The sequence below is a fragment of the Ovis canadensis genome, chromosome 1 (assembly GCF_042477335.2).
Source record: "Ovis canadensis isolate MfBH-ARS-UI-01 breed Bighorn chromosome 1, ARS-UI_OviCan_v2, whole genome shotgun sequence".
Lineage (NCBI taxonomy): Eukaryota > Metazoa > Chordata > Mammalia > Artiodactyla > Bovidae > Ovis > Ovis canadensis.
The window spans coordinates 95,117,790-95,144,901 of NC_091245.1; the positions used below are offsets into that span (position 1 = coordinate 95,117,790).

Here is a 27,112-nt window from a genome sequence, read left to right on the forward strand (position 1 = left end):
TTATTTTTTGGGGTTGCATTGGACCCTTTGTTGTCTGCGTGGGCTTTCTCTAGTTGTGGAGAGTGGGGGCTACTCTCTCGAGGCTGTGTGTGGGCTGCTTTTGTTGTGGAGCACAGAATCTAGGTGCGCAGATGGCAGTGGTTGCAGGATGCAGGCTCAGTAGTTGTGGCTTGTGGGCCCTAGAGCATGCAGGCTCAGTGGTTGTGGTGCACGGGCCTAATTGCTCTGTGCCATGTGGAACCTTCCCAGACCAGGGATCAAACCCACGTCCCAGCATTGGCAGGTGGATTCTTATCATCTGTGCCACTAGGAAAGTCCGTGTCTTCTTTTTCACTCTTATGGAACACTTGTCCATTTGGAGCTTGTTATCTTTGCTTTTATACCCAAGTGAAGTAATGGCATCGAGGGGTTGTGATCTGCTCAGGATTCATTTTGAGTTAGGACTCAGACTTGTTGTGATTTGTGTTGTATTTGTTATTTCGTTGCTAAGTTGTATTTGACTCTGCGACCATGGATTGTAGCCCCCCAGGCTCCTCTGTCCCTGGGATTTCTCAGGCAAGAATATACTGAGATGCCATTTCCTTCTCCAGGGAATCTTCCCAACACAGGGATCGAACCCACGTCTCCTGCATTGGCAGTCGGATTCTTTGCCGCTGAGCCAACAATGAAGCCCTTGTGTTGTATATCACAGTACTAATTTAAGAAGCTAGAAAAAGGACAAGAAATTAAACAGAAAGAAAACGAAAGCAGGAGTTAATGCAGATAAAATTGAACTTAATGAGGTAGAAAGGAAAAAAAAAGTGAGCTAATAAATAAAATCTAGAAGCTAACTGATGAAGAAAAACAGTGAAGGCTCTAATATACAGTGTGAAATATAGAGAGTTGCCCAATGGATATATTAAAACACATGTTAAATGACATATGCAAAAGGTTATTCATTGTGATATTGCTATTAATAGTAAAGGATTGGAAATAACCAGAGGGGTCTGGTTAAATAAATAATGGAACATCCTTATAGTGGAAAACTGCTGCTGTGTAAAAAACTGCAGTTGTAGAAAATATGTACATATAAGGAAGTCCTTTATGTATATGTTTTTCTCCAAGACATGTTGTTAAGTTTTTTTAAAAAAGGCAAGCACGATATTTAGTAGTATGTATACTATGTTCCCTGGGCTTCCCTGGTAGCTCAACTGGTAAAGAATCCGCCTGCAATGCAGGAGACTCTGGTTTGATTCCTGGGTCTGGAAGAGCCCCTGGAGAAGGGATAGGCTACCCACTCAAGTATTCTTGGGCTTCCCTGGTGGCTCAAACAGTTAAGAATCCACCTCAATGAGGGAGACCTGGGTTTGATCCCTGGGTTGGGAAGATCCTCTGGAGGAGGGCATGGCAACCCACTCCAATATTCTTGCCTGGAGAATCCCCATGGACAGAGGAGCCTGGCAGGCTATAGCCCATGGGGTCGCAAAGAGTCGGACACAACTGGGCGACTAAGCACAGCACAGCATACTATGCTACCCACTTGAGTAAATAAGGAAGAAATAAATAAAATACATTGACCTAAATATTCATTAAAGCTATCTCTGGAAAGGCAAACCAAAAACTAAGAGAAATGGTTACGTGGGAGGGATGTGAACTGAACAGATGGAGCAGAGGTGCTTTTCACTGTCGTTTTATACTTTTTGATTGAGCATTTTACCTATTTAAACAATTAAATGGAATACATATGTCAAAGGCTCTTATTTAACTGATTAAATGTTTTTGAGGAGTTATTTGGGGTAAGGAAGAATTCAGTTGGTTCTGTTAATTTCAACAATACTTAACTATTATGTACAAACAGCGAGGCTTAAGAATAAAGAGAGAGTTATCGCCTTCTAGTTGCTGACAGGCAGATATAAGCATAATATAACCATATACAACAAAAATACAGAAGCAGTACAGTGCATGAACAGGGCAGAGAGCATGCAAAGGCGGTATGTCTTGAACTGGGTGTGGCAGGACCTGTAGGATTGACAGCTGGTGATGGGGTAATGGTGGGCAAATAGGGGTAAGGAGGATATTCTTTGGATGGAGAGTGGTACACGTGCAAAGTCCAGTGGGATGGAGAGGGTGTGGCTTAGTTTGAGCTCGGGACAGCACAGCCATTTTTGCATAGCTGGAATATAGGTAGTGTTTGTGTGAGCAGCGATTGCCTTGCCCTGGGATGTAGGCCTGTAGTCAGTCTTTTTTTTTCTTAATGAAAGATTGGAAACATATACAAAAGTAGGCAGGATAGAATTACTGCATGTGAGTTTCAACAGTCACACTCATGGCGAATCTTGTTGCATCTATATCCTTGCACCCTACCTACCAGCTCCTCCATGTTTGGATACAAATCCCACATAATGTCATTTCTTCTGTAAATATTTCAGTGCATAGCTGTAAAAAAATATGGACTGTTTTTTTTTAACCAATTGGAGTACAGATTTCCAGAAGATTCATAAATACTATAAATAGTTTATTTTTGGTAGTTTTTGCTCGTTTGCTTAAGTCAGGATTTGAATAAGGTCTACAGGTTGTAGGTAATTGATTTTCTCTTTACGTCTCTTAAATAGGTCCCCCCAGTCTTTTTCTTCTCCCTTGTGATTTACTTATTGAAGGAATCAGGTTGTTTGTTCTATAGCACTTCCCACTGTGAAGAGTTTGCAGATTGCATCCCCTGGTCTAGTTTTACGTGTTCATCTGTTTGCATTTCCTGTAAACTGTTAATTGGACCCAGGGGTTTGACCAGATTCAGGTTCGTTTTTGTCTTAGTTTTCTTTTCTTGGCCACGCCACTATAAGTTTTGTGGGGTCTTAGTTCCCAGACCAGGGATGGAGCCCAGGCCCCCTGCAGAGGAGGTGCAGTCGTAGCCATTGGATAACTGGGGAAATCTTTGATTGGCTTATTTTTTTGGTTTTACTTTATAGGAAGTATTGTGGCTTCTCATTAGGGACACATAATGTCTGGTTATCTCCTTTTTTCTGATTTTAGCAGCCCTTGTGGATCAGTGTTCCCATGTCAGTCATTCTGTAGAGTTAAAAGAATTAATCTATGACTACTCTCTGGTTACTATGACATCTGTACTCTTTCGCTTCTCAGGTCTTGTAAATATCCTATGAGGTAAAGAATTTTTATTTTTTTTATTTTTTTATTTTTATTTTTTTAAAATTTATTTATTTTTTTTTTAGTTTTTTATTTTTTAAATTTTAATATCTTTAATTCTTACATGCGTTCCCAAACATGAACCCCCCTCCCACCTCCCTCCCCATAACATCTCTCTGGGTCATCCCCATGCACCAGCCCCAAGCATGCTGCATCCTGCGTCAGACATAGACTGGCGATTCATTTCTTACATGATAGTATACATGTTAGAATGTCATTCTCCCAAATCATCCCACCCTCTCCCTCTCCCTCTGAGTCCAAATTTTTAAATTAAAATTTTTAAATGGAGTACATGTTAAGAGTAATTGGTTTCAAGTGACCTTTCAAAGCTGTTATCAAATAAAAGGGTTTCTTGAATTAAAAACAAGTTCATCTTTTATTTTAATGGATTTTCACAAACTCAGTTATTTGTGTTTTATACTTTATCAGGTTGCTCTTCCGATGTGTTAAAAGTAAAGCAGAGGGGAAACAGTGGTGTGGAAATATCCCATGGCAGGTAGGAATTATTCGTCTGTTTTCAGATCTGACTGTGTAAAGATGTTTAACCTGTGGGATCATCTGAAAAGACCCTAAAGTCCATTATAAACTGATTGGTCTTCATCGAACTTTCTCCGAAAGAGTTCTTTTCTTTCAGCAAGGTAGACCCTGTTGGGACTCTTAATTCAAAGGACTATTTGGATCTTTTTTTTTTTTTTTTAATTTTTAATATTATATTGGAGTATGGCCAGTTAACAAACAATGTTGTGATAGTTTCAGGTGAACAGTGAAGGAACTCAGTCATACATAAATATCTATCCATTCTATAGTTAGTAATAGTAGTGTTAGTCACTCGGTTTTGTCCGATTCTTTTTGACCCCATGAACTATATATAGCCTGCCAGGCTCCTCTGTCCACGGAATTTTCCAGGCAAAAATACTGGAGTGGATAGTCATTCCCTTCTCCAGGGAATCTTCCCCACCCAGGAATCGAACCCAGGTCTCCTGCCTTACAGGCAGATTCTTTACCATCTGAACCACCAGGGAAGCCCATTCTATAGTTAGCATTCGCCTATTTAGGGAAAAAATTTAAATTTACTTGACTAACCTCAGGAATTTTTTTTTTAATATTTATTTATTTGGCTACTCTTATTTTATCTGTAGCATGCAGGATCTTTAGTTGTGACATGTGGATCTAGTTCGCTGACCAGAGATCAAACCCAGACCCCCTGCATTGGGAGCATGAAGTCTTAGCCACCAGACCGCCAGGGAAGTCCCAGCATGTTTTTATAGACTGTTATCTACTTGATGTTTGTATAAACTGGGTGTAATTCATAAGCTTCTGGAATGTGAGAACTAGGAGAGACCCTGCAGATGTCTACTACATGAGGAACTAGACTGAGGGAGGTCTTGAGACTTGTAGAGGGATAGCTTGGGCTTAAGGTTCTAGATTTGAAACCATCCTAAAGCCAAAATCAGAGCTGTTTAGGTTTGGGGAAAAGTTCATCTTGAGAGAGTCATTTTCATGAAAAATACACATTGTGGCTATTGCTATTATTAAAACAGTTTGACCTGCACACTGCTTTTCCTTGGGACCTGTAAAAGCAGTGATCATGGACAGAGAAAGAACCAAGCATTGAAAGTACTGTTAGGAAATGAATACTGTGTGAGTTTGGCAGTCCTTTCTAGAGCAGGAAATGATCCCAGGAACGTTTAGAAAAACTGGACTGCTTTTACTTTTCCCATTTCCTTGGAAGAAAGGCCTTCTAGGTGTGAAGGTTGCATTCATATTTTATATTAAGATTAGATTATTTCCTTTGTCTTTTAGGATCCTAATTCTAAAGAACATTCTGGAACCAGTAAGTCTCAGCTTGCCTCTGAGCCATCTCATTATCCTTCCAGCCAGCTGAGAAATCCGTTCAAGGTACTTGATAAGAATCAAGAACCATCCGTCTGGAAACAGTTCATCAAAGGTGAAGATGAGGAATACACAGCTGATAAGAAGCAAAGAGAAAAGGGAGATCCATGCCTGGATCAAAAGAAGGAACAGAAGCCGGAATCTAAGTGCTGGGCGGAGAAAGAGCTCTCATCTGGCCTGGGAGCAAAGAAAAAACAATCTGCAGTTCAAGATAGACAGCAAAGAGAGAAGACAGCGTTTCAGTGCGAAGCAAAGGAGATAGAAGGGATGCACAAAAGAAACCTTTTAGAGATGAAAGCCAAACAGGTCTGTGGAAATGGGCTCAGAGAACCATCTGCATTTCAGGTGAAGTCAGATAGTGAGAGTCATTCTGTCCAAAAAGAATCAGAACCTCCGACAGTAAAGGAAACTAAGCCTTTGCCTCGAATTGTTCACAGTCAGCACTCAATAAGCCAGCCCCTGAAAGGGGAGCACCTCACCAAGGAGCACCCTAAGAGCTGGGAGGCTAGAGAAACAAAGACAGGGAATGACCCAAGCACACAGACCCTCCAAAAGAGTCTGCTCCAGGGCCATTTTCAGGCTCAGTCGGGGACCCGGGACACGCCTGCTCCAGAGGAACCAGCTGCTCAGCCTGCGCCACTGGCCACAGGGCGCCCGGCAGGAGAGAGGCGAGAGGCTGACACAGGCAGTGGTGGCAGTGAGGACGATGACGTTGTTTTTGTTTCGTTTAAGCCGGGGAGCCCCTTACTCTTTGACTTGCCTCCAGACACACAGGAGAAGAAGGACCTTAAGCTCCCTGGTCAGAGCGTGCAAAGAAAAGTTTCTTCTGCCTCGAGTGTTTCCAAGAAGGGAGAACCTTCAGACCTGACAGCCCAACGTGTGTTCCTTACAACACAACTGAGACACAAGAAGGTAACTGCCACCTGTGTTTGTTTATGAGGTCGGAGCATTGCCTGCTGTGGGCAGGTCAGGTGCGCCACGACCGCATATTAATGTGTGAAATATATTAATGTAAGGAAGGTCTCACAGGTGGATGTTTAGTTTCTGCCTTTTGCTATGGTTGTATGTTCAGGATTGGTAAATCAGCTGGGTTTAGAAAGAAGAAAGGTTCTGGTTTTCACACACATAGCTAAAAGACTAGTGCTACAGTTTTAGCTTTCTAGGCTGTTTTAATCTGAAAGTATCTCTGACCTCTCGAGAGGAGCGAGTGACCCATTTTATAGGATCTGTTTTACAGAACACACTGGCATCGGTGAACATCCAGGCTCTTCCAGACAAGGGTCAGAAGTTGTTCAAGCAAATTCAGGAGCTGGAGGAAGCGCTCAGTGCCCTGGCCCTCTCCCCAGAGCAAGGTAAAAGGGGTTCTGCCCCTGAACCCGGGATTTGTGTGAACTTCACGAGACATTCGAGAGCCATTTCGATAAAGAAGAGGTTGGGGGACTTCCTTGGCTGTCCAGTGGTTAGGACTTCACCTTCCAATGCAGGGGGTGCAGGTTCTGTCCCTGACTGGGGAGCTGAGATCCCAGATGCCATGTGGCCCCACACCCCCCAAAAAACCCAAAACATGAAAAGAGCAATGTAACAAATTCAATAAATACTTAAATTTTTTTTTTAATCTGAGGAACAGTTCCTGACATTAAAAGAATAGGTTGATGCATTGACCTGCCCATCTTGTTGTCTGTTTCAGAGCTTCCTTTTAAGTTGGGTCTGTGATTGATAAAAATTTCCTCCTATTTCCTGTGGACTCAAGTCTTTTCCCATTGTTTAAGAAGCGGTTTAAATTCTTCACTCTCTAGGAAGCCTTCCCCTGCTCATGGTGATCCCACCCTCTTGGCCTCACCTCGCTCATAGAATTCCTTCACTTTTCTGAAGTGTAATCTGTTCTTCCCTGTGTTTTGAGCAGACACTAAGGAGAAGCTTAACACTCAAGAACCTCAGCAGAGTAACTTCACCAAAGAGACCACTGACCCTCCCCGCTGGGTGCCTCCCAAACCCCTGCAGGGTCAGGATCTCTGGCCTCTGGGTTCTCAAGGACTGAAGGCTGCCCACCAGGAAGCTGCTGGAGGGTCTGGTCAGTGCTGTGGAGGTGAGATCCGAGGGCCTGGCCCTGGGGGAATAGCTACACCTACAAGTTCAGTGCTGCCTCATAGGTGCCTTTGTGTCCATGAGAAGGGAGAAGCCATTCTGTCTTGTGTAATAAAGCTGGGGGTGCTCAGCTGAGTTTTTACAGTGTAATTTAGACCTTCTTGAGAGCAGAGACTGTGTCTGCCCTGTTCATTGACCTTGTTCATGGCCCTTAATCAACCAGCTTAGTGGCCAGCATGTGGGAGTCATCTACTAAATGTTTGTGAGTGAAAACTCAAACTCACATCATGAGGAGGAAGGCAAACCAGTGGATATGTCTGTAGTCCTGTGTGTGCGTGTGCTGAGGCAGGGCAGGGGAGTAAGCGACTGTGACCAATAGACCCACAGAGAGCAGCACCACCCTATTTAAATGAGCGTTTCCATCCTGAACTCTACAGACAGCAATGAATTCTGAAGTAGCTGCAGGAGAAGGATCCCCAGAACAGCCTCAACTGTGTAATATGATCATATGGTTTACTGACCAGGACACAGGAACTCGGCTGGGCTGACAGCGATGAGAAAAGCAAAAGCCGGTTGTCTCCGGAGAACTGCTCAGGTTGTGGAAAGGAAAAGGAGAGAAAAGAGAAAACTGGAGGGAGGGGAGAAAAGTTGGAAAGCAGTGGCCAGAAGAGGGTAAGGGATAGACAGGGTGCCATGTGACCCAAGGATCCCTCTAAAAGGGCGCAGAGAAAATGTGCTTATATAGGGAAAATAGATAAGCAGCAAGAATCTACTGTATAGCACCGGGATGTCTTATAACCACCTATCATGGAAAAGAACATAGATAAAAAAATACATATGACTCAGTCACTCTGCTGTACACTCAAAACTAACACAGTGTTGTGAATTAACTACTTCCTCTGAAACAAAACAGAAAATGTATTTAGTCCAGTGGCACAGCCTAGTTAGGCTCCAGACGGAGGAACACTGCTGCATGACAGCATCGTGCAGTCATCACCATGGTGATGGAGTTGCCTAGAGAAATTAAGGTGGATTATTAAGGTAAGAAGTTATGTAGTATGTTTAGGAAAGAATCCCATTAAAATAGATTTTCATTTAAAAACATTTTAACGTTTAAGTGGATAATTAATTTTTATTCGTTTAGAAATCTCTTATTTGGGTACTTCATCCCTAAATTTGCAACCAGCTAAGGTGCTTGTATTTATTACCTAACCTGAGTAGAAGTTTTCTGTGTATCAATAGAACGAGTGGTCTCCAACACTGAAGTATTCCCGGTGTAGTGCAGGCATCTTGGGATGTGCATATTTGGGGCTCTCTCTGTGCCTGAAGTTTGACAGCTTCCTGTAGCTCGGTCTCTTCTATTGCTGGCTTTTCTTCTTGGAATCCAGCCCCAGGGGTCCTTTTTTCCAAAAATTTTGATGGTATTGTTTTCTCTGCCACCTCTTCAAAGCTGAAAAAAAATTAAAAATATTATAGATTATCTTATATTTTAGTTATACTTTCTATTACTTTGTCCTTTATTAGAGCACTTATTAATGGGAACTTTAAAAGACGGACATACAGAGAATGAGGCTAAAGGAGCCAGAGCGGCTAGGAGAATCTGGAGGCAAGAATTTTTAGCCCATACAGATCCATCATCTGGCAAATAATGAATTGCCTTTTTTCAGCTCTTGTCAGGACATACTCACAATCTCGATTTGTCTGCAGGCACTGTGAGCCAGAATGGCCTTCATGCAGTGTGGAAGATCACAAGTGAAGCCATTGATGAGCTGCATCGCTCTCTTGAGTCTTGTCCTGAGGAGACCGCCATGGCAGAGGATCCAGCTGGGCTGAAGGTGAGCTGGGAAGGCCCGCAGGGCAGAGTATCCTGGATAATGCCCTAGTGCCCACGAGGAGGGGGCCCAACCATTGGGAAAGTGCCTAGCAGGGTGCCATTCTTCATTGTTTTTCTTTAAATAGTCCTTTTTGGTTTGTTTTTCAATTTACTATTTTAAAATTTTATTATGTGCTTTTAGTTTTGGTTGCTCTGGGTCTCTGTTGCTGCACATGAGCTTTCTCTGGTTGCATGAGGCAAGGGTGTTCTACTCTTCCTTGAGGTGCACAGGCTTCGCATTGAGGTGGCTTCTTTCGTTGTGGAGCATGGGCTCCAGGATGTGGGCTTCAGTAGTTGTGGTGCTGGGCTTAGTTGCTGTAGGACCTGTGGAATCTTCCCGGACCAGGGATTGAAACTGTCCCCTGCACTGTTGAGTGAGTTCTTGTCCACTCTGTCACCAGGGAAGTCCTAGAGAGCCGTTCTGACATATCTTTTCTACAAATCACACTCAAGTGGTTTCCCTTACGGTGTTTGCTTTTTTTCTGTTTAGCAGTGAAAATAAAAAACACTTTTTTTTCCTTAACATCATTAAGTTATATGTCTGTAGCAGTAACAGATGCATTTATCATTTATTGAGCTTCAATAGGCACCACAGGGATGCAGACGAATTGCTGCGTTTAATGAACTAGTTGGAGTAAAAATGCGTGTACAGTCAATGTGAGATGATCAGACAATCATTGTAAGACAGAAAATGTGCATTGTCACACACTGTGAAGTGTATGCAAAGTACAAAGGCATTTGAAATAAAGGAAAAGTTTTTCTCGGTCAGGAGTATTATTTGTGCCTTAAAGAAACTGCAAGCCTTTAAATAGGGTAGAAACCAAACACCAGTGAGAGGGAGTGGTGGTCGGAGGGAAGATCAGATATTGATATTATTAAGTGATGATCAGGTAACAGCAGCACCTGAGCTGGGGGCAGCAGGTGGTGCAACTTAGCACAAAGAGTCTCTTTCTATGGAGCCTAGCATTGGTGGAGGAATTTAGACTAGGATAGCATAAGAGAGTGGAGAAGGCGATGGCACCCCACTCCAGTACTCTTGCCTGGAAAATCCCATGGACAGAGGAGCCTGGTGGGCTGCAGTCCATGGGGTTGCGAAGAGTCGGACATGACTGAGCGACTTCACTTTCATGCATTGGAGAAGGAAATGGCAACCCGCTCCATTGTTCTTGCCTGGAGAATCCCAGGGACAGGGGAGCCTCTTGGGCTGCCACCTATGGGGTCGCACAGAATCGGACACGACTGAAGTGACGCAGCAGCAGCAGCAGCAGCATAAGAGAGGGCTTCCCTAGTAGCTCAGCTGGTAAAGAATCCACCTGCAATGCTGGAGACCTCGGTTTGATTCCTGGGTCAGAAAATTCCCCTGGAGAAGGGATAGGCTAACCACTCCAGTATTCTTGGGCTTCCCTGGTGGCTCAGATGGTAAAGAATCTGCCTGCAATGTGGGAGACCTGGGTTTGATCCCTGGATTGGGAAGATCGCCCGGAGGAGGGCATAGCAACCCATTCCAGTATTCTTGCCTGGAGAATCCCCATGGACAGAGGAGCCTGGCGGGCTACAGTCCATGGAGTCGCAAAGAGTTGGACATGACTAAGCATAGCGCAGCTTAAGAGATATTGTGGAATCACTGTAGAAATTTGAGCAGGGATATTTTAAGAAAGTTATTTAAGTCACCGAATTCCAGATAAACTGGGTGAAGGGAAGACTAGCAGGGAGGCCCCCAGTTAAAGGGCCGTCATTTATGACTAGCACTGCGGACTGAGACAGTGCCCACAGAAAGGAGAGTCATGCTAAAGAGAGAACGAGGAAGAGCCTGCAGAGCGGCTGATGGGAGTAGGGTGGTCACTCAGAGCTCTTGACTTGGGCTGATTAAGCAGACGAAGCAGCTGTCACTTGAGAGTGACAGAGGCAGCCGCTGATAGGCAGCCTGGGCCGTCGGCATGAACGGTAACTGTGGGCAGGCCAGGACACGTGGTGACCCCCAGGGAGAGAGTGGAGTCCAGGACTTCACGGGGAAGTGAGCGGCTTATCTGACAGCTAGAATGTTGAGAGGGTCACTTACAGGAGGTAAACGAGTGGAGGAGGGAGTCCATGTGGCCAGGCTGCAGCACGGCCTCTCTTCAGAAATCGGCGCCTAACTTCCGGTCACTGCCTTTGTCAGATCTCTTTGCTGCCGCACCAGAAGCAGGCATTAGCCTGGCTGCTATGGCGGGAAAGCCAGAAGCCACAAGGAGGAATTTTGGGTGAGTCTCGCCTTGGGATAAGAGCCCACAAATACATTGCTTTGTTCAGTCCTCTCAACAACTGTTGTGGGTAGCTAACACCTTGTTTGACAGATGAGGAAACTGTAGTATGGGAAGGTTAAGCCACGTGCTCTGGAGTACACAGCCATAGGATCAGCCAGGAAGCTTAAGCTGTGGACTCCAGAGTGCACAGCCATAGCATCAGTCAGGAAGTTTAAGTTATGTGCTCCAGAGTACACGGCCATAGGATCAGTCAGGTCTTGGCTGCAGGCAGTAGGGACTGACTCTGGCTGATGAAGCAGAGGGAGGGTTTATTCTCTGGTGGCCCACAGAATCTTTGGAAGATGTGGAGGGCCAAGCTGGAGGGCAGACTTCTAGGAGCAATGGCCAGAGTCAACTTACCAATGGAATGTCCTGTGAGAACGGTATGGCTGCTCTGTGCCTTGCAGCACTAGAGGAAAGTACCGCTCCCCAGAGCCACACACTGCTGTCTCCACCCCTTCCTGTTGAGAGGGCTTCATGGGGAGCCTCATCTTCTGAAGGTGCTCACATCTGAAACAAAGTCTGCTGTGAGTGTAAGTCTCTGTAGAGCCTGGTCTTGCTCCTGGTGCCTTAGCTACAGAGGAGGCAGGAAGCAAGTTTTCCAGGCTCTGCTTTGGAGCCTCATCACACTAAAAATTTCCAAGGTGTTCAACTTCCAGAAAATGTGACAGAGGTCCACTACGGCTAGTAAGTGGCTGTGTCTTGGTCCCCAAGCTCACCTCCTGGTTGGATGATTTGCTAGAATGCACAGCATATAGTTATATGTTGCTCTTCAGTCGCTAAGTCATGTCTGACTCTCTGTGACCCCATGGACTGCAGCTCTCCAGGCTTCCCTGTTCCTCGCCATCTCCCAGAGTTTGCCCAGACTCATGTCCATTGAGTTAATAGTGCCATCCAACCATCTCATCCTCTGTCTCCCCCCACCGTCAATCTTTCCCAGCATCATATTCTTGGGTGTAACTTATTGCAGTCAAATAAACTGAATAATAATTTAGTTATTTTGATTTGATATAAATCAAGATCAGCTAGGGAAAAAGGCACATGGGGCACAGTCTAGGGGAAACTGGGTGCAAGTCCTGTCCCAGTGGAGTCACTCTGTGTACTTAATCTCCCAGCAGCAACGTATGAAAACATAGGTCAGCCACGGAAGCTTGTTAGAGACTTGACACCCAGGATTTTTACTGAGGGATAAAAACCCACATAGGCAGCTTCGGGCTGGCAGGTACTGAAATTCTAGATTCCCAGAGGGAAAGAAGGCATTCAGTGTCAACTGTACTGTGGGAGTTAAGGTATAGTGAGCCACTCCTCCCAGTCTGGGAAGGGGGGGACCCCTCCTGAAATGAGTTTCCGCATGCTAGCCGAGAGCCAGCCTTGTAAGCTGGCCTTTCAAAGGAGAGTAGTCAGCTGCTGTGGTAACTCTTCTGCACAGTGGCAGAGCCAGAACTTGAACCAGAGCCCATGTGACATTTTACCTCTGCTTATGTCAGAATGCACATTTAAACCATTGAAAAAAAGATAATACCACTTTATAGGGTGTAAATAGTAAATTGGATAAGCTTAGTAACTAGCATGATGATGGTACCTAAGAAATGCTAATTTATGACCTTCACTGATGATAAGTTAAGGCGATGGTGAGGACTGTCTTGAGTTAACTCTAACTCCAGAATTGCAGTAAAGTGGGTAGCAGGATATATCTACTGGGACCTTTTTGCTTTTGCAGGGTAATAAATAAGACTACTAGGCAACATCTGGAACTTCCCTGGTGGCTCAGATGGTAAAGAGTCTGCCTGCAATGTAGGAGACCTGAGTTTGATCCCTGGGTCAGGAAGATCCCCTGGAGAAGGGAATGACAACCCATTCCAGTATTCTTGCCTGGAGAGTCCTATGGACATCAGAACCTGGTGGGCTACAGTCAGTGGGGTCGCAAAGAGTTGGACATGACTGAGAGACTAACATACACATAGGCAACATCATCAAACTGAGAGAGATACCAATGAATGTATTGGATAAGTAACAATAAAACACAGAGACCCAAATAAGATCTAAATAATAAGTTTTAAATTTCACAGAGGTCATAATAAATGTCTGTGACTTAGATTGCAAAATAAATGGCAAGAGGGAATAGGCTAATATCTACCCTGACTGCATCTCTTGAAGCTGAACTGATTCCTTGCCCAAAGTAATTACCTCTCCTATTTTTGTTTTCATTTTCCAGCGGATGATATGGGGTTAGGAAAAACCCTGACAATGATTGCACTCATCCTGACCCAAAAGAAAAGCAAAGAAAAGGACAAAACCACGGCTTTGACTTGGCTTTCCAAAAATGGTATTCCAAAGTGTCTTGCTAGCCTGCTACTTCCTAAATCACATGAGGTAGTGGGGAGTGGAAGTTTTTCAGCCATGAAAGGATGCCTTTGGTCATATTTAAATTTTTGGAAAACTGTTACTTTCCTACAATGTCATTTCTGACACTGAATATGCTAACTAGAAGTGATCTTTTTTTTTCCTTTAAATATAAGGTTAGCTTGACCTGTGATTAGAAACAGTTTTATGGTGGGGGCTAAAAGTCTAAAAATGTTAGTTTAAACCTATGATTGTTTTTGTTAATGTTGAGAACATAACTACAGGGTAGACCCAAATAATTAAAATACTGTTTTCTGAAGGAAGATCTGTAACAAATTCAGACTTCAGCCACCATAGTGGACAGTTTTCCATGTTTCTGAAATTCCAGAAATTTCCAGATTCTAGGGAGTTTCTCTTATTTCTATCTCTGCTTTTAAAATGTAATAACTGTATAAGTACTTTAAAGGTCCTGTATATTATATATAGATGACACCACATGTAAACTGGATGTACACAAATACATCTCTCAGTTGGTTAGACAGTCAAAGAATCTGGCCGTCTGCTCTCCGGGCCTCCATCGGCCACTGTGGCAGCTGGGTCCTCTGTCCCTGTGTGGAGCAGCAGCCTGTGTGCATGTGCAGATGTGCACGTCTTTGCACAGGTACAAACACGCCATCACCATCTGGTTCTGAAGTAATGTTTGCTTATCCTAGAGGATTTGGTACTTATTCTTCAGTATGAATGTAATTAAGGTATGCTTTTCAAAGAAAAGTAATAATACTGCCCTCTAAGGAGTCAACGAAGAGTTAGGAAATGACCCAGCTTCTATCTTCTCACCACTGGGAAAGTGCATTGAGGTTTTTTGGTTTTTTAAACTGAAGTAATGTACTAGCCACTCTCCTCTCCCTTTTTAGCCTCTCTTTCTTCCGCTTTTATAGGGGAAAAGAAACAAATAATTGTTTTGAGTTAAAAGATTATTTTTTTCCAGTTTCTATTCTACTTCATGCATGCCTCATCTTATTGCACTTCACAAATAGTGTTTTGTTTTTACATGTTGAGGGTCTGTGTCAACCCTGTGGTTTTGGCACCATTGTTGCACCAGCATTTCCTCACTTCATGTCTCCATGTCACATTTTGGTAATTGTTGGAATACTTCAAACCCTCCATCAGTAAAAAGATTACAAATGATGTTAGCACTGTCTAGCAATAAATATGTATTTTTAAATTAAACTATGCAACTTTTTAAAAAGTATTATACTATTGAACACTTAATAGACTATAATGTAGTGCAAACATAAATTTTCATATGCACTGGGAAACCACAAGGTTTTGTGTGACTCTCTTTATTGTGATATTCACTTTATTGCTGTGGTCTGGATCCCAGCCTGCAGTATCTCCAAGGTATAAGCTATATGTAGAAATAAGAGCAACAGTTGTTAAAAATATTGATTAAATGAATAGACATCAGTCAAGGAAAAGAGGTAATGCCTTGAAGAAGTTAAAGCTATTTAATGAGTGTAACTAGGTGTTGATTTTTTTCCCCCCTCTCAAGACTCCTCTGAGTCCACTTCTCATGGAACACTAATCATCTGTCCTGCTTCTCTGATCCATCATTGGAAAAATGAGGTGGAGAAACATGTGAGCCGCAACAGATTACGAGTCTGTGTCTATCACGGGCCAAACCGGAATCAACATGCAAAAGTGTAAGTGCAGAAATGTTGCCATCAGTATGAGGTATCGGCGTCTCGGCTGAAGGGTCATGTTGACCTTTGTGTGCTCTCTGGTATTTCATTTAATCAAGGCTCATGGTATTTGTGAAGACCACGGGCACTGTCATCACCAAACAGCCTTCGCCTGTGCTGAGGGATGCATCTTGAGAGGGATTGGTGTTCTGAGCTATATCCCATTGCCAAGCTGCCGTGCAAGTTAGCCTGAGGTGCCTGAATCGTCAGCTAGGCAGTAGCGGAGTTCCCCTGGTAAAAGGAATATGTCACAATTATTTCATGATTGAATATCTGATTCCAAATTCACATTCTTTTTCTGTTAGTGTAAATGGAACCAACTCAGTCTTAACAGAGCATCTTGATGTAATATTAATGATTAGTTGATATATGCTAGTTAAATGTTTATGGCTGTATTTTTCATATGTGAACCATCTAAGAAGTTTAGATTCAAAAGTTTAGGATTAAACCTAACTGAATTCCTAAAGTGGGATGACCAGGAAGGAGGAAAGAAAATGTTTCCCGAGATGGTGATTGTAGTCCTGTTCTTTGTCTTTTGGTTTTAAAGGACCTGTTTTTTGTTCTTAATTATGATATGATGGTCTGGATTGAATACTTGCTGATCTAGTCAAGAACTGAGTTGTTTTTCCATCTGAGTAATCTCTCTCCCCAACCTCTGATACTGGATATTTTATCTCTTAAAGAACAACACAGTAGTCTCTCGGGGGTGAGTTGCCAGAATGGTGATCCTAAGTCCTAAGGCACACCAGCTCTCATGACTGGTAGTCATTTCAGCAGACGAAAGGAATCAGGGCAGTAGTGGCCATCCTGCACGCCTTCTGTAGCATGGAGTACTGTAGATTTTTGTTTAGAAGTCAGTTCCATCTTATATGATTTGTATTTGATTGTACTGGGTTTGGTGTCCTGAGTACACTAGCTGGCTGATGGGAATCATTCTCAATCATACACCTTTATATGATGCTAAGGCAACAAGTAGGCATCACTGCCTGTCCAAATTCACGTGTCATCTTTATCGAAAGTGTTACTGAAGTTCTCTCAGGTACACAATATTAAGCTTCCTTGGAGAAAGATTTGTGCTTTTCATTAAGAATCTTTACATATAAAGAGTATAGGCGAGGTGAGCTGAAAGTGTACAGCATGTATTTTTGTGCCTGAATGTCAAAGCTAGATGAATGGGTTTTCATGAATCCATTACAGAACAATGAGGAGGAAGCACCATTGATATAAGATGAACAGTACTTCGGAGTTTTCTTACTTCCTTGGGACTTTAGAATCATCTGTGTCAAATTAACTAAATATTCAATTCCAATCCTGCCCAGCTTTCTGTTCTTGTCAGATCTCATCAAGCTTAATTTGACCTCAGCCAGAGATGATCCTCTGTGACTTGGCTGGGAAGAGGGGGGCTCTTCTAGTTACAGTGAGTAGTCTGTAAAAATGACCAGTGGTAAGCGATAAGTCAAGTGTGTGAAATTTACCTCTTCAGGGTGTGTGTGTGTGTGAATTGACACAAATTAATGAGTTCTGCTGGAGGGATTTTTGTGAAGGAAATCAACTCTGTCTCACTTTGTCAGAATCATGCTGGATGGTTTACCATTTGCTTTGTTTTATATCTGCAGCCTCTCCACATATGACATCGTGATCACCACCTACAGCCTCCTGGCCAAGGAGATTCCCACAGCAAAACAAGACGAAAAAATCCCGGGTGCAAACCCCAGTGTGGAGGTGAGGCGTGGACCCTGCTGGGGAAGTAGGGTCAGGACTGCAGATTGTTTAACAGGAGTCTTTTCACAGCATCAGAGATGGAAAGGTCCCCTCTACTGGGGTCGTGAGCATTCGTACTGCTTCTTCTGTGGAAACAGAGTTCTTTCCTCTGTCCCTTCACTTTTACTGTAGGCATCCTCCTCAGTGCTGAAGGTGGAGATGCAATTTGCTGTGTTTTAGAAATAATGACTATATTGCAGTTGTGCTGATCATGGTGTAAATATAGGGAAGCTTCACTTGTTGCAGTGTTTGTTTGAGAGTCTGGGGTGTACTCTCAGGATGTGTTTTGTATTCAGTGTCAGGACTAGTATTTTGATATTAAGGCATTATTCCCTGCCTTTACTCCACCTCCCAGAAAAAGGGGTTGCAAAGAAAAAGGCTACAATGGGCCAGAGGCTAAACAATAACCAGGGGAAAAAAACCTGAATGTTGCTGTGTCCAGCCTAGTCTCAGCTGTGTAGGGGCTTTATTGCATAACTCTTAAGGCCTTTTCCCCCCTGCAAATGCAGTGTGCAAAACCTACTGTTTTGCACACACTTTTATTCTTAGTGCAATAGAATAGTCACAGCTGCTTGTATTTCAGGTGATCTCTAGAGTGCTTGATTCATGGACCTAACATTCCAGGTTCCTATGCAATATTGCTCTTTGCAGCATGGGACTTTACTTCCATAACCAGTCACATCCACAACTGGGTGTTGTTTTTGCTTTGGCTCCATCCCTTCATTCTTTCTGGAGTTATTTCTCCACTGATCTCTAGTAGCATATTGGGCACCTACCAACCTGGGGAGTTCATCTTTCAGTGTCCTATCTTTTTGCCTTTTCATGCTGTTTGTGGGGTTCTCAAGGCAAGAATACTGAAGTGGTTTGCCATTCCCTTCTCCAGTGGACCACATTGTGTCAGACCTCTCCACCATGACCCTCCCATCTTGGGTGGCCCCACAGGGCATGGCCCTACACGGTATAGCACTGCATGGCATGGCTCATGGCCACACGGCAGGGCTCGTCTCAAACAGGAGATGGCAGATGGGAACGTCAACATTCTAGGAATCAGTGCACCAAAATGCACTGGAATGGGTGAATTTAACTCAGGTGACCATTATATCTACTGCTATGGGCAAGAATCCCTTAGAAGAAATGGAGTAGCCCTCATAGTCAACAGAGGAGTCTGAAATGCAGTACTTGGGTGCAGTCTCAAAAATGACAGAATGATCTCTGTTTCCAAGGCAAACCATTCAATATCACATAATTGAAGTCTATGCCCCAACTGGTAATGCTGAATAAGTTGAAGTTGAACGGTTCTCTGAAGACCTACAAGACCTTCTAGAACTGACACCCAAAAAAGATGCCCTTTCCATTATAGGGGACTGGAATGCAAATCTAGGAAGTCAAGAGACACCTGGAGTAACAGGCAAATTTGGCCATGGAATGCGGAATGAAGCAAGGCAAAGACTAACGGAGTTTTGTTAAGAGAACGCACTGGTCATAGCAAACACCCTCTTCCAACAACACAAGAGACGACTCTACATATGGACATCACCAGATGGTCAATACCGAAATCAGATTGATTATAGTTTTTGCAGCCAAAGATACAGAAGCTCTCTACAGTCAGCAAAAACAAGACTCCTTATTGCCAAATTCAGACTTAAATTGAAGAAAGTAGGGAAAACCACTAGACCATTCAAGTATGACCTAAATCAAATCCCTTACGATTATACAGTGCAAGTGAGAAATAGATTCAAGGGATTAGATCTGATAGAGTGCCTGAAGATCTATGGATGGAGGTCCGAGACACTGTACAGGAGGCAGTGATCAAGACCATCCTCAAGAAAAAGAAACGCAAAAAGGCAAAAATGGTTGTCTGAGGAGTCCTTACAAATAGCTGAGAAAAGAAGAGAAGCAAAAGGCAAAGGAGAAAAGGAAAGATATACCCATTTGAATGCAGAGTTCCAAAGAACAGCAAGGAGAGATAAGAAAGCCTTCCTCAGTGATCAAGGCAAAGAAATAGAGAAAAACAATAGAATGGGAAAGACTAAAGATCTCTTCAAGAAAATTAGCGATACCAAGGGAATATTTCATGCAAGGATGGGTACAATAAAGGACAGAAATAGTATGGACCTAACAGAAGCAGAAGATATTGAGAAGAGGTGGCAAGAATACACAGAAGAACTATGCAAAAAAGATCTTCATGACTTCAAGATCTTCATGGTTATCTGAATAACCATGATGGTGTGATCACTCATCTAGAGCCAGACATCCTGGAATGCAAAGTTAAGTGGGCCTTAGGAAACATCACTACGAACAAAGCTAGTGGAGGTGATGGAATTCCGGTTGAGCTATTTCAAATCCTAAAAGATGATGCTGTGAAAGTGCTGCATTCAATATGCCAGCAGATTTGGAAAACACAGGAGTGGCCGCAGGACTGGAAAAGGTCAGTTTTCATTCCAATCCCTAAGAAAGGTAATGCCAAAGAATGTTCAGACTACCACACAATTGCACTCATCTCACACGCTAGCAAAAGTAATGCTCAAAATCCTCCAAGCCAGGCTTTAACACTACGTGAACCATAAACTTCCAGACATTCAAGCTGTATTTAGAAAAGGCAGAGGAAGCAGAGATCAAATTGCCAACACCCGTTGGATCATCGAAAAAGCAAGAGAGTTCCAGAAAAACATCTCTTCTGCTAAATTGACTACACCAAAGCCTTTGACTGTGTGGATCACAACTAACTGTAAAATTCTTCAAGAGATGGGAATACCAGACCACCTGACCTGCCTCCTGAGAAATCTGTATGCCTGTCAAGAAGCAACAGTTAGAACCAGACATGGAACAACAGATTGGTTCCAAATCGGGAAAGGAGTATGTCAAGGCTGTATATTGTCACCCTGCTTATTTAACATATATGTAGAGTACATCATGTGAAATGCTGAGCTGGATGAAGCACAAGCTGGAATCAAGATTGCCGGGAGAAATACCAGTAACCTCAGGTATGCAGATGACACTACCCTTATGGCAGAAAGCGAAGAAGAACTAAAGAATCTCTTGATGAAAGTGAAAGAGGAGAGTGAAAATGTTGGCTTAAAACTCAACATTTAGAAAACTAAGATCATGGCATCTGGTCCCATCACTTCATGGCAAATAGATGGGGAAACAGTGAGAGACTTTCTTTTGGGGGCTCCAAAATCACTGCAGATGGTGACTGCAGCCATGAATTAAAAGATGCTTACTCCTTGGAAGAAAAGCTGTGACCAACCTAGACAGCATATTAAAAAGCAGAGACATTACTTTGCCAACAAAGGTCTGTCTAGTCAAAGCTGTGGTTTTTCCACTAATCACGTATGGATGTGAGAGTTGGACTATAAAGAAAGTTGAGCGGCAAAGAACTGATGCTTTTGAACTGTGGTGTTGGAGAAGACTTTTAAGAGTCCCTTGGACTGCAAGGAGATCCAACTAGTCCATCCTAAAGGAGATCAGTCCTGAATATTCATTGGAAGGACTAATGCTGAAGCTGAAACTCCAATCGTTTGGCCACCTGATGTGAAGAACTGCCTCATTTGAAAGGACCCTGATCCTGGGAAGGATTGAAGGCAGGAGGAGAAGGGGATGACAGAGGATGAGATGGTTGGATGGCATCACCGACTCGATGGACATGAATGAGTAAACTCTGGGAGTTGGTGATGGACAGGGAACTGGTGTGCTGCAGTCCATGGGGTCACAAAGAGTCGGACAGGACTGAGTGACTGAACTGACTAGAGTGCTTACCCATCTCATGACCAGCTCTGCCTTCTTGCAGATTAACTTTTCAGATTCCTCAATGGTTTCTCTTAGCTTTCAGGTTAAAACCTTCATTCCTTTAAATGATTTTTTACGCCTTGTACAGTCTTGCCCTTCCTGAGTGTCCCTTGTCTAATACCTGCCCGCCTCCCTGAGCAGGGGCACCCCATGCTCAGCTGTACCAAGGGCTGTACTTCCCTCCATACTCTGTTGTGCTGTTGAGCCGTTCTCCCTCTGAATGGAGTGCTTTGCTGTCCTCTGTGCTCAAATGCATCTCCTGGCACCTACTGCTGGCTTATACCTTGACACTCCATTCATTCTGCAAATACTGAGTATCTACCATGTGCCAGATGCTATTTTCAGGTAAACAGCAGTGAGCAAGACCCTACTAGATTCCTGCTGTTCTATATTAAATCATCTATAGGACTTGCTGTATATACATTGTATATAATGATCTTTATGCTTGTTTTATTTCTTCTGCCCCGCTAGATTGTGAGCTCCTTGAAGAGAGGAAATGATCTTTGTGTCTGGCTTAGTATCTTACATGTAAAAGGAGACTTTTTAGGGAGTTTTCCTGGTGACCCAGGGGTTAAGACTCCACGCTTCCACTGCAGGGGGTATGGGTTTGATCTCTGATTGGGGAACTGAGACCACGCATGCTGTGTGGTATGGCCAGAAAAGAAAACAAGTAGACTTTCAGTAAACTTGTAGTGAACTATTGTAAATTTAGGGAAAGTGAGTAAATATTTTATTGATTGAATGACTTTGCAGCCTTGACAGCTAGTGTATCCCTTACCTGTGGCCATTGCTCGAAAGTGGGTTGAAAGAATACAGAAAACTAAAATTAGGAAACATTTTACCCTTAAACATCTTATGCTCAACAATGGGGAAGTCAAGTGACTTGTTTATTTGTACTCATTGAATTTCTGCTCTTGGTTTCTTAAGCTTAATCCTTATTTCAGTGTGTACCTGGAGCTTGAAGATAAGAGTGAGTCTTTAAAGTTTGCTTATTTCCCCTTATTCCTGGAAGACACACACGTTTTCCTGTATTTTTGCTAGATTTCACTTGTGTTTCTTCCAGAGTACGTCATCACCTTTGCTTCGAGTAGTGTGGGCTCGAATCATATTGGATGAAGCTCACAATGTTAAGAATCCCCGGGTACAGACTTCCATGGCCGTGTGTAAGCTCCAGGCCCAAGCCCGTTGGGCTGTCACAGGAACCCCCATTCAGAACAACTTGTTGGACATGTATTCACTGCTGAAGTGAGTAGACTCTTTGAGATGAGGTAGATGTGAGCCCTGTCAGTAGCCCTTCCTGGTTATTTCATGTCTCGTCTCAGCCGTGTGCACACCAGGTTAGCGTGTGTAGCAGGTGAGAAATCTGTCACCATGTAAAGGACAGGGGAATTAATATCTATGAGAATATAACCTGTTGATTGACTGGCTGATACAGGACTTTCACGACACGCAGTCCTCTATGTGGAAGAATACAGGACCAGTTAAATTAAAGGAAACAGAAGTCACTTTCTTCAGTCCTAGTAGTGTTCTGAGCTACTTTTGCTTGAAAACATGTGGCCTGAGGTCAGGGCTACAATTTATTTCAAGCAAACAGAAAAGAATGCTGATTTTTAAATATTTGCTTTTATTTAAGTCAGCTCATGAGAGGATATAGAATTTCTGTATTAGCCTTTGAACCTTTAGGAATGAATTCTAGCTATTGGTTATATGTCCTATTGTGATGATATAGACAAATTTATTGGGAAAGGGCACATTTTTATAATGTGGTTTTATGATGTGGTTATTGACTTGGATCGTTTTGCTCTGTCTAGCAGAGCTTTGCTATGAAATTGACTTTTAACATTGATTGGGATGACATGTAAAACCTAATTTGCTTTTCATCTTATGTCTGTCTTTGACTCTCTCCTCCATCCTCCCATGCTTCTTCCCTGTTCTCTAATGAAAAAGATTTCTCCGTTGTTCTCCATTTGATGAGTTTAATCTGTGGAAGAGTCAAGTAGACAATGGCTCAAAGAAAGGAGGAGAACGGTTAAACATCTTAACCAGGAGCCTTTTGCTGAGGAGAACAAAGGACCAGCTGGACTCCACCGGCAAGCCCTTGGTAATCCCACTGACGCTTGTCCCTGGGTGGATGTGGGGGTGGCCAGGAAGGAGGGGACCACGGCCTGACTCTGCTTGCAGTGCCATGGCCTTTGCTTCAGGAGCCTCTGAGTCTCCCATGTTCCTACACAGAGGCCCCTGCGTTGCTGTCCTGCCCCCGGGGTCATAGCTGGCCTGTTTTGTGGTGTGTTAGTACTCTTGCCTGGAAAATCCCGTGGATGGAGGAGCCTGGTGGGCTGCAGTCCATGGGGTCGCAACTGAGAGACTTCACTTTCACTTTTCACTTTCATGCATTGGAGAAGGAAATGGCAACCCACTCCAGTGTTCTTGCCTGGAGAATCCCAGGGATGGCGGAGCCTGGTGGGCTGCCATCTGTGGGGTCGCGTAGAGTCGGACACGACTGAAGTGACTTAGCAGCAGCAGCAGCAGTGGAGCCATTCTGCTTTCAGGGGAGGGCGGGAGCTGCCGTCCAAGGGTTGATTAGATTTCCAGTGTGAGCTCTGGGGGACGTGCTCTGTAATATTCAGTTAATTTGTAGAACTTCATTGCAGCTACTTTTGTCTTTTACTCTTCCAGGTGGTGCTGCCCCAGCGTAAATTTCAGTTGCACCATTTAAAACTCTCTGAAGATGAAGAGACTGTTTATAGTGTCCTTTTTGCAAGATCAAGGTATGTGCTGTGATGAAGCACCTTCTCACAGCTGTAGTTTTATTCTTGTTCTTGCTTGGGATTGAATCAAGGTTCTTCTAACTGCAATTATGGTATTGTTGACAAGCTGAATATCTGTGTTCCTTTTTAAAAAAGCTCCCTTGTTCTCTCACCTCGGCCACAGCTCACCTTTGTCTCCTATACACTGTGAACCTGTTCACTGGCTGTCTTGCATGGAAGGTCTAGGGTGTGCACACTGTCACCAGGTCTTTCTGGTCGTTGTGGGGCTGTATTAGGAAAGTATTGGCCAACCTAGTACATCTCTTTGACTTTTGACCTGTTATCCAGCCTCCCACCAGAGCTTTTAAGAAGCTGTTCATCAAACCTTCCAAAGTGATTTTTTTCTCTTTGTAGATCTTATATTTATTAATAAACATTTTAATATTAATCTTAACTAATTAATAATGTATTACTGTTACATATTATTAAATTGATATAGAATATAATACTAATATTTTATAGTATCAATAAGCTTATTAATATTTATTACTCATTTTAAAATGGCTTAGTTTTTAAAGTAATTATTGTTATTACCTTTGGCCAGTGCTTGCTGTGAGCCTGCCTTCATTTAACAAGTCCGCTTTTCCACTGCTTTTTAAGTTAACTTATTTTCGGCTGTGGTGGGTCTTCGTTGTTGAACGTAGGCTTTCTCTAATTGGAGCAGTCAGGAGCTGCTCTTCCTTGTGGTGCACTGGCTTCTCATTTCGGTGGCGTCTCTGTTGCAGAGCACGGGCTCACGGGCTAAAGCGTGCCGGCCCAGTAGTTGGGGCACACAGGCTTGGTTGCCCCACTGCATGTGGGATCTTCCCAGAGCAGGGACTGAACCCGTGTTCCCTGCATTGGCAGGTGGGTCCTTAACCACTGGACCACCAGGGAGATCCAGCAAGTCCACTTTAACAATTTTTCAAGGTCCTACCACTATCGCAGTTCAGCAGTGACCATGGTAAACCTGTTTGGTCTTAGTGACCGTTCTATGTGCATTTTGTTTCTTGATGAGGCAGGTTGGCTCTGCAGTACTATCTAAAAAGACATGAAAGTGGGAGCAACCAGTCTGGAAGAAGCCCTGGCAACCCATTCGATAGAGGTGAGCAGTGGGACACTTCTACACAGAGACTCATGAAAGTGTGGGTACAGATTTGGTAAACTTACAGAAATGGGCGAGGTGGGGGGGTGGTCATGAATTCTTGATAGCAGAGACTTGACCTTAGATTGGAACCTCAAACTAAAGTAAAAAATAATCTGCAAGCACCAGACCTGGTGATGTAAGCTTGTTTTTAGTTATTTCCAAAATCTGTTTTATTAAAATGCAGATACAATAGGTCTGTAGAGAAAATGAGTATTTCGTTTTTCTTCATTAGTAGAGAAGTGAGTTACAACTGTGTTATTGAACCTCAGATCAAAGAAGGTTTCAAATCTCATTTAGTTCAGGGTTCTTCCCCATGTTTCTGTTTTAAACATTGTACTATTTGCTGTGTCTGTTTTCCTTCTCGGAAGTGGCCCAGGAGTTTGGGTCCAGCGGGCCTGGGCCCTCCATGGCAGCCACCTGGGCGACCTCCAGCACCGTCCACATACTGTCACAGCTGCTGAGGCTCCGCCAGTGCTGCTGCCACCTGTCTCTGCTGAAGTCGGTAAGCAGAGGGCCTGTGTGGGGCCCTGAGGGGCTGCGGAGAGGGCCGCCTCAGTGTCCTGTAGCTGGGCTCAAGCAAGATGGGATTTGAGGGTATTTTGTATGTTGGTGGGGCAGCAAAGAGGAGACTGCTTATTTTACTGTATTTTAATCGTTAGTGATCTTGAGATAATTCCCATGATGTTGAGAACAGTTTTTATTATTTATTTTATTTTTTAAGATAGCTTTATTTTAGAATAGAAAATAGTACCTCATTAAAAAGGAAACCATGTATACTATCATGTGAATTGAATCGCCAGTCTATGTCTGACGCAGGATGCAGCATGCTTGGGGCTGGTGCATGGGGATGACCCAGAGAGATGTTATGGGGAGGGAGGTGGGAGGGGGGTTCATGTTTGGGAACGCATGTAAGAATTAAAGATTTTAAAATTTAAAAAATAAAAAACTAAAAAAAAACAAACAAACCAAAAAAAAAAAAACCCTCAAAAAAATAAATAAACCAAAAAATAAAAAAATAAAAAGAAGGGAAAAAAAAAATACATAGAAAAGTGCCAAATTCATTAACTTGAGATATCTGGTTTTCCTCTAGTTGGCAGATATCTTTTGATGTTAACTACATGGGCTCTTTTTGTTTGTTTGCCTTTTCTGCAAAAATTCCTATGTATCCTGGTTCCTCCCTTGCCCCTGAGGACAGTCTTCAGACCTGTCTGAGACTGTATCCAGGCTGAAGTCCTCAGTAAAGCCCCAAATAAAGCATAATTCTGAAAAAAAAAAAATAAATAAATAAATAAAAAGGAAACCATTTGTGAATACTTTGGAATTTTAGGGTGTCATAAAGCTAATAAGTCTAGTTATGAAAACTCAAGTATTTATACAATTGGAAAAGTCTGTACAATGGATAGAGACACATTCATAATTAAGAATATGTTACAGGCAGAACACTCTGACATAAATTGGAATGTTTTTGAATTTGTTCTCTAGAGTAATGGAAATAAGAGCAAAAGTAAACAAATGGGACCTAATTAAACTTAAAAGGTTTTGCAAAGCAAAAGAAACCGTAAACAAAATGAAAAGACAACCTATGGACTGGGAGAAAATATTTGCAAACAATGCCACTGACTAGGGATTAATTTCCAAAACACACAAATAACTCATAAGGTAATATCAAAAAGCCAAACAATCCAGTCAAAAAATGGGCAGAAGATCCACATAGACATTTCTCCAAAGAAGACATACAGATGACCAACAGATGCATTGAAAGATGCTCAATATTTCTAATTATTAGAGAAATGCAAATCAAAACCACAATGAGGTACCGCCTTATACTGCTCAGAATGGCTGTCATTAAAAAGTCTACAAATAATGCTGGAGATGGTGTGGAGAGAAAGGAGCCATTCTACCCTGTTGGTGAGAATGTAAATCGGTGCAGCCACTATGGAACATAGCATGGAGGTTCCTTCAGTTCAGTTCAGTTCCCACACCATCCAGCAATTGCACTGCCGGGCACATGCCAGAGAAAACTACTTCAAAGACGTACATGCACCCCAGTGTCCATAGCAACACTGTTTACAGTAGCCAAGGTGTAGAGGCAACCTAAATGTCCATCAACAGAATAATGGAGAAAAAAGATGTGGTGTGTATACATATTTATGTACAAATATGCATACGTACGTACATACATACATACATACATACATACATACAATGAAATGTTAGTAAAAAAAGAATGA

The 27,112-nt window shown here is 43.0% G+C and overlaps 1 protein-coding gene across 2 annotated transcripts in view; it reads left to right on the top strand.

Annotated features, from left to right (window-relative positions):
* Positions 1 to 27,112, top strand: part of TTF2 (transcription termination factor 2) — a 51,103-nt gene that overhangs the window by 10,762 nt on the left and 13,229 nt on the right. For both annotated transcript variants that reach the window (XM_069602051.1, XM_070289229.1), the window contains exons 4-17: positions 3,610 to 3,676; positions 4,984 to 5,985; positions 6,311 to 6,425; positions 6,977 to 7,159; positions 8,866 to 8,993; positions 11,190 to 11,271; positions 13,529 to 13,639; positions 15,209 to 15,359; positions 17,015 to 17,120; positions 22,012 to 22,193; positions 22,896 to 23,049; positions 23,625 to 23,716; positions 24,757 to 24,839; positions 25,250 to 25,383. In XM_069602051.1, the coding sequence (XP_069458152.1) occupies positions 3,610 to 3,676; positions 4,984 to 5,985; positions 6,311 to 6,425; positions 6,977 to 7,159; positions 8,866 to 8,993; positions 11,190 to 11,271; positions 13,529 to 13,639; positions 15,209 to 15,359; positions 17,015 to 17,120; positions 22,012 to 22,193; positions 22,896 to 23,049; positions 23,625 to 23,716; positions 24,757 to 24,839; positions 25,250 to 25,383 (2,590 nt within the window). The remainder of the gene's footprint in view (positions 1 to 3,609; positions 3,677 to 4,983; positions 5,986 to 6,310; positions 6,426 to 6,976; positions 7,160 to 8,865; positions 8,994 to 11,189; positions 11,272 to 13,528; positions 13,640 to 15,208; positions 15,360 to 17,014; positions 17,121 to 22,011; positions 22,194 to 22,895; positions 23,050 to 23,624; positions 23,717 to 24,756; positions 24,840 to 25,249; positions 25,384 to 27,112) is intronic.